The sequence below is a fragment of the Grampus griseus genome, assembly GCF_964374135.1.
Source record: "Grampus griseus genome assembly, chromosome: 9".
In the NCBI taxonomy this organism is placed as follows: domain Eukaryota; kingdom Metazoa; phylum Chordata; class Mammalia; order Artiodactyla; family Delphinidae; genus Grampus; species Grampus griseus.
The window spans coordinates 92,529,316-92,541,749 of NC_139003.1; the positions used below are offsets into that span (position 1 = coordinate 92,529,316).

The window sequence follows — 12,434 nt, forward strand, 5'->3', positions numbered from 1 at the left end:
AAATTCAGATGCAGAATTCTTTAATATAGCTATGCAAGAAGTAGGTCTATCCTTGTCCTCTGCAGTTAAATAAGTATAAAGGGTATGAATATTTTAATTTAAGCTTAAGCGGGTTTCTGTAACTTTCAATCAAGTTTCAATGCATTTTTACAAAAGCATTACATAAAATATGCATGCAGAACAATGGTTATAATATGAATAGAAATCTCCTTTATTCTTTTCCTTTACCCCCTTTCCCTATGAACAAATAAAGAACTGTCTACAGGACAAAGGACAGTCTATTTCATTTTCAAAAGTAGTATGCAAAATATATACTTACGAATTCTAACTATGTGATTACAAAGCATTATTTTAATAATTCTTTGGCATATGACAAAGCACAATATAGCTAGAAAGACAAAACGTTTTATTTTGAAACATTGGAAAAACATTAAAAGACAAATGTCCATTATATAACCAAGAATGTTAAGTATTTGGAAACTGTCAATCTTCTAAAATTGGTAGGCACTTCCAGAGAGCTAAATATTGCAAATTATCCTACCATATGTCTTCTCTAACACCAAAAATACTTGATATGATGAAGGAAGACACAACTAATTATTCAAAGTCACCACGTTAGGGTTCAACTTAATTACAAGCAAAAGTTTTGTCCAAGATGTTCCTGACAAATGAAGCTTCCAGTTGAATTTCAGAAATGTTAACAAAAGTATCTTCCTTTTTTGCCTGTGAATGTTTGAGTATTGCTGTATTGTTGGCTTATATCCACTACAGATACTGGTTCTAGGCCAGCCCAAGGGTCTTCAAGCATTGAAGGCTTGAAATAACTTTCCAACTCATTAGACATTCTCTTTTCTCTACCACGCCCTGATCCAAATGGTGTAGATGTCCTTGGAGAACCCTTTAGAAAAAAAATCATCAGTTAAAAAGACATTTAGTAGAGGTAACTGGTACTTTTTCTTTAGAGGCTAGAGGGGATCACACTGCTAGTTAAAAGTTGTGTCTTGAACCCAAATATGTTCACTTGCAAAGTCCATGCTTCCTTTAATCTAGTGTTTTAAAAAAGTATTTAAACCTATTTGATATACTAATTTATTGATAGTTTTATGCCCACTGTCACTTCAAATCCTTTTGGGTTTCTAATGTAATAACTTTCCCAAACTATAAACTGGTGATGAAGTAAGAAATTACTTGTACTGTAGTCTTCCCTCAGTATTTCCCTATTGCTTCTGGAAGCAAATTAAACTTTTTTTTTTTTTTTAACCCTACAGCTTCAAAATTTCTAGAACCCTCCCATCTCATTAGCTCCACACTCAAAGGGATGGGTTTGGTTTAGCATAAGTTGGAAAACTACCAAGCATATTTAAGATTTAAACCACAGAATCCTAGATATACCAGAAAGAAGCCTTAGAGCAGAAGCCAATGTAGTTGAAAAACGAAGGCCAAAAGGAGAAAAAAAAAAAAAAGAAGAAGAGAAAAAAAGGGAAAAGGTGCCATCAGTAGGAAGATGGCACTAGCCTGTAACCCTAGAGCTGAGCCCTACGCTGGGGATTCATTCGCTTTTTTTCCTCCTTGAAGACCGGGGACTCAGAATAATTTACTGCAACGAACTGGCTAGGCCCCTGACGAAGGAGAGGGAATTAGGGATATCTGTGTTTGAGCGGCAGTGTACTGGCTAAAAGTAGGAGGACTATAGAAACAAAGTACAGCTCTGCAACTTTTTACAGCATTCTAAAGAAAGTTATACTTAACTTCTCTGAGCCTCAGTTTATTCATCTGCGACATGGGGCTAACGATAGTATCTCACTTCATAGAGGATTCAAAATAATCCACGCAAAGGGATTATCAGTACCATGCCTGCCATACAGTAAGAGCTCGGCAAACGCTGGCTATTATTACCTGGGGGTGGGTCTGCTGCTGCCCTGGGGAGTAGCCGAATTGCTGCTGGGACCCCGCGGGGGACTTGGAGTAGTTGCCAGGGTAGCCGCCAGGGGACGGAGACCCGAACCGGCCCCCAGGGAAGCTGCCGCCGTGTCGCGGAGAGTGGCTGCTCCCGTAGGGCCTAGACCTGGGCCCGTACGGCGGCGTGTGGTGTGGACTCCCGTACCCGTCCCGCGGGGATGGCGGCCGCGCTCCGCCTCCGCCCGGGGTACCCCGGAAGCTGCTCCCGCTTCCCCAACCTCCTACACCCGGGCTGGGGCAAGGAGGAGTCGGGGGTCGGAAATTCTGTCGGTGCATCTCAGAAGACGAAAACGAGGACTTCAATGGCGCGTTCTCCCGCCGGAACTGTCGAGACCAACCGTTCACAGACACTTCGTGGTCCTTCACCAAAACAGTCCTCCGCCCGCCAGCACCATAGACCACATTGGTTCCGGCCTCACAAAGGTTCCTCTGGGGCGGCGGGATAAGTAGGTTATCGAATTGGGTACAGATTCAGCTGATTTAAGTGAAGGAAAGAGGAAGAAAAAGGATAAAGGAAAGGGCTAATCCCGGGCCCCAGCAATGGCCTTTGCAGTCTGGCGGGCTTTGGTTGCCACTGACTGACGTACTAGACGCCTGCCGAACGGATGGAGGGGGGCCCGGAGAGCTCGGCAGGGCCGGGCCCCTCCCACCTGGCGGGGGGCGAGGACCGAGGTGTCCGCGGGCGCCCCCAGTGGCTGCGGGTCGCGCGCGCACTTCGTTCTCCACTCACGCAGGGAAGGAGGATTTCAGAGGGGTTCGCGATGCTGGCGACGCTGGCGACGCTGGCGACGCTGGCGAGGGTCGCGGCTCTGCGGAGAACCGGCCTTCTCTCCCGCCGGGGCGGCGGGAGGGGGCTGTGGACCGGCCGCCCGCAGTCAGGTATCCTCCGAGACTCGGTCCGGGCGGCGAAAGGGACCCCAGCCCCAGCCTCCCCACTCCAGCGGCATCCTGAGGAGAGCGCTGCGCTTTCCAGAAGTATCCGCTGCCCCCGGCGCCCGCCCTTTGGCCTTTCGCGTCTCCCCTTGCCCTGGCTCCGCGGTTGCCCCGTGGTCACCCTACCCGGCGTCCAGGCCTGGGTCCGGCCCCTGCGTGGTCCTACTGGGCGAACTCGCCTCTCTCCCTTACTCCTCTCCACTCGTCCCCCAAGTTTAAATACCTTGAAAAATGCACCCCCAGCCACATTTCAGGAAGGGTTTCAGACTGCACTTTATTTATTATTATTATTATGTTTTACATCTTTATTGGAGTATAATTGCTTTACAATGGTGTTAGTCTCTGCTTTATAACAAAGTGAATCAGCTATACATATACATATGTTCCCATATATCTTCCCTCTTGCGTCTCCCCCCCTCCCCCCTCCCTATCCCACCCCTCCAGGCGGTCACAAAGCACCGAGCTGATCTCCCTGTGCTATGCGGCTGCACCTTAAATAACTCGGGGGCGAGGCTGTGCTCGCAAAGGCCGGACTTTACTCCCTTCCTTGTTCTTGTTAAATGCAAGCGGGTAAGCGAGTTGGTTAGGAAGCAGAGAGCCTGATTTTCAAAATTAGCAACATTTGGCTAAAGCTGTTAAAATAATGATCGTTTCACAGACTTTTGGTTAAAAAGAAAAGTGTGGTCATTCAAGAATGACCCCTAATGTATAAACCCACCTTTGTACCGAATACCTGTCTCAGAATTTTATTTGGAAGATGAAATTTAGATTTACTGCAGTTTTCTAGAACTTTCTTTACACCCTCCGAATCTGGGAATGATAGTCCACTGTGAGTCTTGAAATCATCTTGTAGGAAACAGAATCTTAAAGAATTTTCGGACTCATTTAATCATAGCCTAATGGGTAGCCTGGACCTGTGCTTTTCAGCCTGTGAACCTTCTTGCAGGTGCCACTCCTCACTGTCCATTTGACACGTTCTGTGACGTGGCAAAGCCGAAGAATGGGATGTTTTCTCAGCTTCTGTCCTTGATGAATGGAGATACACACTTTCCTGTGGTGGTTTGTTCTGAGGGAATTCAGTTCATCAAGCTTTTCCTTTAGATACAAGTTGTAGAATCAATCAAGGCAGGATAATGCCATCAAGGCTTTGTGATGCAGTTAAGGCCCGGGGATCCCAGATTATTCACTTTATTATATACTTTTGTCCTGGCCAAAGCTAAGCACCTTTCTGGACATTGTCTTTGGTGCTTAGCTTAATGCCTGGTAATTGAGCTGTCGGATATTTATTGAATGAATGAGTGGGTCACATCATATTGGTCAGTGATTCTCACCTATAATACCCCCTTTAATATCATCAACTAATCTACATTTTGGGGGGAGGGAGCAGAAAAATGAGGGTGGCAGGGATCAAAATTACCTTTGTTAATTTTTAAATAACTGGCAAAGGTTTTGCAGAATTGAGTGAAGTACTGTAAGTTGTCATTTTACTTGCCTTACACTTCTGGAATGCTCTTTCCTATAGTGATACACTGCTATCTTCTACACATATGAACTTGCATTAGAAACGGGGGAGGTAGATTTTGACAGGTAGATTGCACATGACAGTGTGCCTGTCATCATGTTTTCAGGTATATATGAGGATTGAGGGAGAGTACATTCTTAATTATATGAAAACTCCAGATTCCACTTGGATCACTTCTGAGAATAGGCAACTTGCCTTTTCACAGATGAGAAATTGTCCAAGGAAAGTGAAGTGACTTGCTTGAATTCACATAGCAAATGGATGTGGGACCAGAACTCAGGCTTCTTGAATCCCAGGCAGTTGTCTTTTTTCCTAGGTAAAGAAATATGAATTGACACTCAGTCCGTCCTTTGAAAAATGCAATAGATAAGTAAGCATGTAAAATTCTGATAGTGGGTACTGCGTAGCATATTATTTTAGATATTTAGAGATTAGTAGATATAACCTTAGTATTGAACTTTTGTGAATGTAGCTAGAATCTTCCGGAGTATTAACCTGGGAATTGCAGTCTGGCTGCCTGAACGGGTGGGTCTGAGGTTCCCAGATACATACTTGTGTTGGTTATTTATATGGTGGTGAGTTCAGGGGAAGAGAGATGAAGGAAGTTTTATGTTGCATTACCTGGAAATAGAAAAGTGAATTGGGATGATGTATATGAGAGTTTGGTAGCTGCCCCATGAACTAAGTCTGAGTCCTGTGGAGAGATAAGAGCACTTTTGTGAGTAACACAGCTATTGTTCCCACAAAAAGAGAATTGCAGCACTCTTTAGGGAGGACCAGCATTAGAAAACAGGATCCTCAGTAGGATGGTGCCTTTATTGAAGACACTGTTAGTGGCTAGATGCTGTCTTCAAGTGGCATTGTACACAGAGGACATCAACAGGCAAAACGTCAAGGAACTTTCTCAGGACCCGTGAGTTATATGGGGAGTCCCCAGATTAATTGGTTAACTTTGTGGTGGTGCATGTTTTATAAGTTTTACTTGTATAAGAGTACCACTAAGGAAATTTAAGTGTAAGTGAAAATGGGGCCTTGTCTATTTCTATAAGACTGAGGATCTTTATTCGGGTTACCTAAGATTTTTTGGTGTGTCTTTTTTCAGTAGATTAAACAATTTTTTTTTTTTTTTGTAGAGCCTTTATGAGAGCAGATGGCTTTGTGTTTGAAGCAGGAATTGGGGTCTTGTAGCTGGTCCCTCTGTCCCCTACTTTAACTACCTCCCTGAAAAGACACTTCTGGGGCACTGCTAAGGAGTTCCTAGGGCTCTCCAGAAAGGGTTTGAAAGCCAATATTTTAGGTAGCTGTCACGTATTAATGAGTGCTGCAAAAGTAAATACTTTGGTTAGTTTTACTGCTTATTACCAAGGAGTAAATATTTTCATGTTTCTGCATGGTCAGGGCTTTCTAAGCCAAGGAAACTAGAGCCTGGGTTAAAGGGCAAGCCTTGGAAGTTAAAGGATGACTGAAATGATTGTTAGAGAACTCTCAGGAAGTTTATGTTTATATTTCAAAGGGGTATAAAACTCAGAGCCTTGGAGACATTCCCAAGATTGAGATTGTAAACCCAGGGAAGTTTATCTTTCCCCCTGGAGACATTTATTTATATTCCAAAGGGTTAGAACCCAGGGATCATCCCCTTTTCTTCCGAAGGAGAATTTGCTTACATTAGGGAGATAAGCTTTCTCTGCTTTTCTTGGGGGAAGGTGGCTGCTGGGCAGCTATCCCATACAAACTAATAGATTTATAATTTTGGGGATCTGTCCTGTGGTTCAATCCTTATATGTGCACGCCTAGTCCACCAGCTCTCATTATGACGCCTGTGGCATATTAGGTGTGGGAAAAATGGTGCATTTCTTGATGTAAGTAATAATAACTCTGATCTCTGCTTCAAAAACCTCATGTTTTTGAATACATATAGATATTAAAAAGTTTATATATATATATATATATATATATATTTTTTTTTTTTCCCATGCCGCACGGCCTATAGAATCTTAGTTCCCTGACCAGGGATCGAACCTGCACCCCCCTGTGTTGGAAACACAGAGTCTTAACCACTGAACCACCAGGGAAGTCCCCCCAAAAATGTATTTTTGATGATGAAAGCACTTCTTAGGACAGAAGAATGTATTTAATAGTTTCTATGTATAGAAATTTTTGTTCTGATTTTAGTATATGTGCTGCTGAAGGGAGCCCTAGAAATGTTTGTACAGTCATCCCTCGGTATCTGCAGGGGATTGGTTCCAGGAACCCCCTTTGGATACCAAAAACTGAGGGTGCTCAAGTCCCTTACTATATAAAATGGTTTAGTATTTGCATATAACTACACAACCTGTGTATACCTAAAATCAAATCCATATTACTTACAATATCTGATACAATATAAATGATATGTAAATAGTTGACAATATGGTGCAACTGCTATGTAAATATTTGTGGGAGGCGCAGCATATTCAAATCGTGCTTTTTGGAATTTCTTGGCATTTTTTTCTCCCAAATATTTTCGGTACACTGCTGGTTGAGTGTGCAGTTGGGGAACCCACAGATACAGAGGGCCTACTGTATGTATACTTAGAGCATAAGCTTTATCTTAATATTTCCTGAAGCCTTTCAGGTTACCTCAGTTTTCCTTATATAGGTTCTGTTGTCAGCTGTTCCATGTTGAAGACTGTCAGTCGTAGAAAAGTAAAGGCATCTCTGGGATTGATTAGCTCAGTTACTGATAAGGTGAGACCTGCCTTGAATGCAGTAGACCACTTAACTATCACTTATGTAATGTTCTCACTGATAAAGCAGGTATTAGAAGTAACTTGTTTTTGCCTCTGAGAGCCAAACTACTGTTAATGATCTTCTTTTCAATTCTAAGCATGTATCCACCATCCACAGTAGTCAAGCACAGGTGAAAAGTATTATACATGTTTATTTCTTTTAGACTAATATTCTTCACCCATGTGTAATGCAAGTGTTAATGCATTAACTCACACTTATAAAAGTTTTCATTGAAAATAATAAAATTGTTGACAGAATACTTTGACATGAAGAAAAATGTAAGACTATGATTATTCTTTTCCAGACACAAATGTTTGTTTTAAAAGGAGTAAGTAAAATTTTAATGTCACCAGAACTGGTATCTTTGTATTTTTCCAATTGTAAAAACAATGCGTACCTTTTGTAGAAAACCTGAAATGTTTAGGAAAATAGAAGGCAAGAAAAAATATTAGTCTCTTATCTAAGAAGCAAATACTTAATATATAAATAGAAAAAAATAAACCTCACATACTTTAAATTGGAAAATAAAAGCTTTTTAAAAGGGAAAACCAACTATACATGAGTATATAATGTGGGGTTGGAAAAACATGATACCTATACAGAAAAGAGTTGACATAGCAGGCCTCAGGCTGCTATCTTTAGAAAGACCTTCTTACAAGTGTGGCCCTTGTTTGGCATCTGGGAACTTGGCACTCGAACTGCTTCCTAGTTAATAAGGGTGCCTAGATGATTTGTACAATCAGTGTGATTTATGGATTTATGGTGAGCACCTGCTGTTCTTCTGGGAGTCCAGAATTTTGGTGCATGCTGAGCAGAGAGTGCCTATGTGAAAAGCCCTCAATAAAGCCTTTGGGTTCTGGATCCGTAATAGACTTCCCTGAGCAGAAACATTGCACATGTTACTGAATTTTTTTGTTGCTGGAGAAAGAAGCAACGAAAGAAGCTTGGCGTGGCCCCTCATGGGAGGGAGAGAACATAAGAAGCCTGTGCATGGATGTTTCCAGACTCTGCCCATCTTTTTCACTGACTGATTGGGTCATATATCATTTTGCTGTAATAAACCTTTAGCCATGAATACAACTATGTGCTGAGTCCTTTTAGCAACTCACTGAAGGTGTGGGTAGTCTGAAGGAACTCTGAAACAATAGCAAAGGCAGAAAGTAAAAGAAATGATTTTTCGAAAGTGAAATTCCAAAACCATCCAAAAAACCAAACAGCAGATAAAGAAAAATTACTTTTACTAATTATGACTCATAAAAGGTTAATATTCTTACTACACGAAGAATCCATACAAATCAATAAGAAAAAAGATAAACACGCCTGTAGAAATACGGGCCAACGAGAAGAATAGATTATGTTTGAGAAGAAAAAGAGCAAGTGTTAAAAACAGTGTAATTTAGAGATCATTAAATAAATGCAAATTAAAATGGTGGTAGCATGCAAATTTTTAACTGTTAAATTTACAACAAACAAGTAAACAGTATGCTCCCCAAACCAAGTGATCATATGCGGGGTTACGGAAGATGGTGGAGAACACTGTTTTCATATACTGCTGGTGCCAGTATATGTTAATACTGCCTTTCTGGTGGACAGTTTGATGAAATGTGTGAAAAGTTTGAAAGAATTTATAACATGAACATGGCTAGGTCACCTTAAGACCTTCCTCTGTCCTTGGAAGCATGCTTTTCATTCTCCTTTCTCCATCCCCCAAAACTCTAAAAGCCTTAGAGAATAATTTTTATCTTTACTCCTTAAAGAGAAGTTCCTGGGAGGGTTCTGTAGCCCTTCACAAAAAGCATCCTAAATTCCCTCTAGACATCTCCTGCTCGTCAGAATTACCCATTGGAAGCTGTTGAAAACTAATCATGGGCTTGTTTCTTTATTGGTTTTGGCCCTGCCATGCGGCATGCGGGATCTTAGTTCCCCCACTGGGGATCGAACCTGTGCCCCATGCGGTGGAAGCGCGGACTCTTAAATCACTGGACCATCAGGGAAGTCCCGAAAACAAATCAAATCATAAGACATTTTTTCTCACATATGTATCCGTCCACACACTTCTTCCAGGCTGTCCCTTCCTTTCCCTTCTGTTCCTCCTCCGTTTATCTGCGGTGGGTCTGTAAAATCAGGTTCTCTACCTTTTTTGTGTCAAAAGAGGCTCATCACATTCACAGTCACGCTGTGCCCCACCTCCACCCTCCCACGCGTCGCGTGCACACATTTTCTTCTTTGCCGTGATAATTATCATTTCCCTCAAGTACCTGTGATGGCGTTTTGCTGGTTGTCCCCTGGAAGGGATGCCTTTCCCTAGTTGGTACAAAGGTCTTGCCTTTGCTCAGTCTTCTCCGGGAGGAGAGCCACCACACCAACACGGAGAAGTTCCAGGGGCCTCTTGGGTTTGTGGCCATTCATATTTGGTAATTCATTGCTATCATTTGCTCCGTGAGTACCTGCTTCAGCCACTTCTTTTTTTTTTTTTTTGCGTACATGGGCCTCTCCCGTTGTGGAGCACAGGCTCAGCGGCCATGGCTCACGGGCCCAGCCGCTCCACGGCATATGGGATCTTCCCGGACCAGGGCATGAACCCATGTCCCCTGCATCGGCAGGCGGACTCTCAACCACTGCGCCACCGGGGAAGCCCTCAGCCACTTCTTATCCTCTGAGTAGTTCACTTCAGGCTGGCCCTTTAAGGAGGCCTGAACCCTGAAGTTTTTTTCTCTGGCTTCCTGACTTTTGGTTGTGAATCCTATAACTATAAATTGATTTATAAAGTCTATAAGTTGGTGCCGTTTTCTACCTTTCCACGTGCCAGTCTATAGCAGTGGTTTTTCTCCTAAATGACTTTTGAAAGGCAATTCATTGCATATATTAAGTTCATATTTAAAAGTTTTTATCACAAGTAGATTTTACAAGAACTAAGATGAGGGTAAGAGCTGTAATGTGTAAGGAATATGTTTTCCTTCTGCCCAGTGGGAGAAGGCTTATCATGAAAGAAGGCTTATTTTTAGGAAAAAATGTATATGAAAGTTGAAGACCTGGAAATTGATTTCTTTAAAATGATTCATTTCTTACAAAAGTCTTCACATATTCTCAGTTTGAAGACTGCAGCTAACAGTGAAACAACCTACCCCTGAAATGGACTTTCCAGTTGTTGGCTTTGATGCTCTACGATCGCTTAGAGGCTACCATTTTTCCTCCTCCAATGCTTGGTTTCTTCATTGGTCAGGATAGGCTAGATGGGGTGGTGGTACAAATTAGCCTACAGTCTCAGTGGCTTAATACAATAAAACATCTTTCTTGCACATATAGCTACACCATTTGAAAATTGTAGCTTCCAAGGTCACTGTGGCAGGAGTATAGAAGCCTGGAGGATTTTGTGGGATGTTTTTAAGGATCAGGGCTGGAATTAGCTTACGTTTCATTGGCCAGGCCCCCGGCATTTGGGCCCAACCTAATTGCAAGAGAAGCTGGGAAATGTAGAAGAGCAGAGGGATTTGGGATTAGCACTGATTTGTACTTCGGTTGTAGCATGCTTTACCTATCATTGAAAAACCCTTTATCTGGTCTTTTTCCACTGTTCTTCCTGTAGATTTCTCAAGTTTTCATTAAAATAGTAGCATCCAACAGTTTAAAAACCTGTTTGATTGCAAATCCCATAGTAATAGCCAAGTCCTTACAAGAGAAGGGCAATTCTCAAGAAACTGAGTGTCAATGGAAGGTGAATTATAAATTATTATAAGTTGCTATCCATCTAGCTCTTGTTCTCTGGTGGTCTCTAAATGGTGTAATTGCCTCGTAACTTTGGCATCACTTCCACAGTACCTTTTTACAACTCAAAATTTTTAGGTTCCCTGGAATGTTTTCCAGTGGATTCTAATTTTCCAAGTACTCTAAACTCCTAAAATTACCTGCCAAATTATACTATTAGGAACAGAGCTTCTTTCAAGACTTTTAACCTGTGCTAGAAAGAAAATATCCTGCTAACTATTCTAAATAAAGCTTTGAAGAGATATCCATCTACTGTCTCACTCCTAAGTTCTGGTAGTTAAGTTCTCTGTAAAATATCAAATTAATAAATCATTTCGGTGTATATCACATGTTGTATTTCATAGTGGTATTCGATCAGTTTGTTTTATGACGACTTTTTTTTTTTTTTTAATGTCTCAGTAGTTGACTAGTACAGTGGGGGAGGGATGCCATGATTACTGTCATACAGATGAGCCACTTGTGTGGGCATCTGTCAATTATATCTACTCTGGTGCTGCTGAAGTTTCTTTGTGTCATGGAAACCTTAGGGCCAAATACCAGGGGAGTTCCTAGAAGCAGCTCTGGCAAGCATAGATTTGATGGCAACTTCATTATAGTTATACTGCTTTGCATGGTTACTCAGCTGTGATCATCATAATAGCTTTCCATCCTAGAGGCCAAATAAGTTAGAGCAATATACAAGCTGCTCAATATATCTTAACAAATTACGTTATAATAGATGCTCTTTTCAACTGTTTTTTTCCCCCCGTAATCAGCCTATTCTGGTCTTTCACAAACAGGCAAAATATGGCTATAGATATCTTTTTAAAGTATAGAGTATTGAGAATCATATATGTTATTTTCTGTTCTTTGAAATAATCATGAGTCATGTGTTTTTCTCTTGTTTTCAGATCTGGATTATCTACTTTAATAGGTATTGTGACTGTATAATACAATGATGAGGATGATGATAACAACAATTGTTGATTTTTAGTGAGCATTTACCATGTTCCAGGAAGTGTACTATGCACTTTACATATAACATTTCATTTAATCCTTGCAAACTCTATGATATAGGTGTTTCAAATGAGGAAACTGAAGCTCAGAGAAGTGAAGTTACCTTGGTCAAGGTCACTAGGGTAGTAAGTAGTGAAGCAGAGAATTAAATTCAGTCAGTCTCCAGGGTTTATGCTCTTAACTGTTTAAAACTCATTAATTGATTTTGACTTAAATGTGCTCTAGAAGTCCTTTCTGGTTATCTTCTCAGAAAATAAAAGTAAAATTCTATTGCCTGATGTTAAATTAATTCATTTGAAAAGTTTTGTGTCATTAAACAAAATTTATTATGGTTGTGAGTTGATATTGGTAGAGAAATATAGACTTCTCTTTATAGATTTATAATGAAGTGAGATTTATGGGTTGAAGAGACCGCTAAATATATTTCCTGCATCATTTGAAATAAAACAAGGGCCCCAAAAGAGATGAGTACATAAGACCAGTAGTTTTG

At 41.2% G+C, this 12,434-nt stretch overlaps 2 protein-coding genes across 3 annotated transcripts in view; one reads left to right on the plus strand and one right to left on the minus strand.

Annotated features, from left to right (window-relative positions):
- Positions 1-389: 389 nt before the first annotated feature.
- On the minus strand, positions 390-2,309 carry MPLKIP (M-phase specific PLK1 interacting protein). The gene is made up of 2 exons (XM_082662513.1): positions 1,897-2,309; positions 390-898 (listed from the first exon to the last, which is right to left on the minus strand). Exons 1-2 carry the CDS (start codon positions 2,233-2,235, stop codon positions 698-700), a joined length of 540 nt encoding a protein of 179 aa, XP_082518639.1. The 5' UTR covers positions 2,236-2,309; the 3' UTR covers positions 390-697.
- A 355-nt stretch (positions 2,310-2,664) lies between these two features.
- SUGCT (succinyl-CoA:glutarate-CoA transferase) overlaps positions 2,665-12,434 on the plus strand; it is a 683,669-nt gene continuing 673,899 nt past the window's right edge. For both annotated transcript variants that reach the window (XM_082662115.1, XM_082662116.1), the window contains exon 1: positions 2,665-2,838. In XM_082662115.1, coding sequence (XP_082518241.1) covers positions 2,721-2,838 — 118 coding nt within the window. In that variant the 5' untranslated portion in view covers positions 2,665-2,720. The remainder of the gene's footprint in view (positions 2,839-12,434) is intronic.

Coding starts and splice junctions, on each gene's coding strand:
- MPLKIP (XM_082662513.1), bottom strand. CDS start 2,235: ATGCACCGACAGAATTTCCGACCCCCGACTCCTCCTTGCCCCAGCCCG. Junction 899..1,896: donor AGCAGCAGACCCACCCCCAG/GTAATAATAGCC, acceptor TTTTTTCTAAAG/GGTTCTCCAAGGACATCTAC.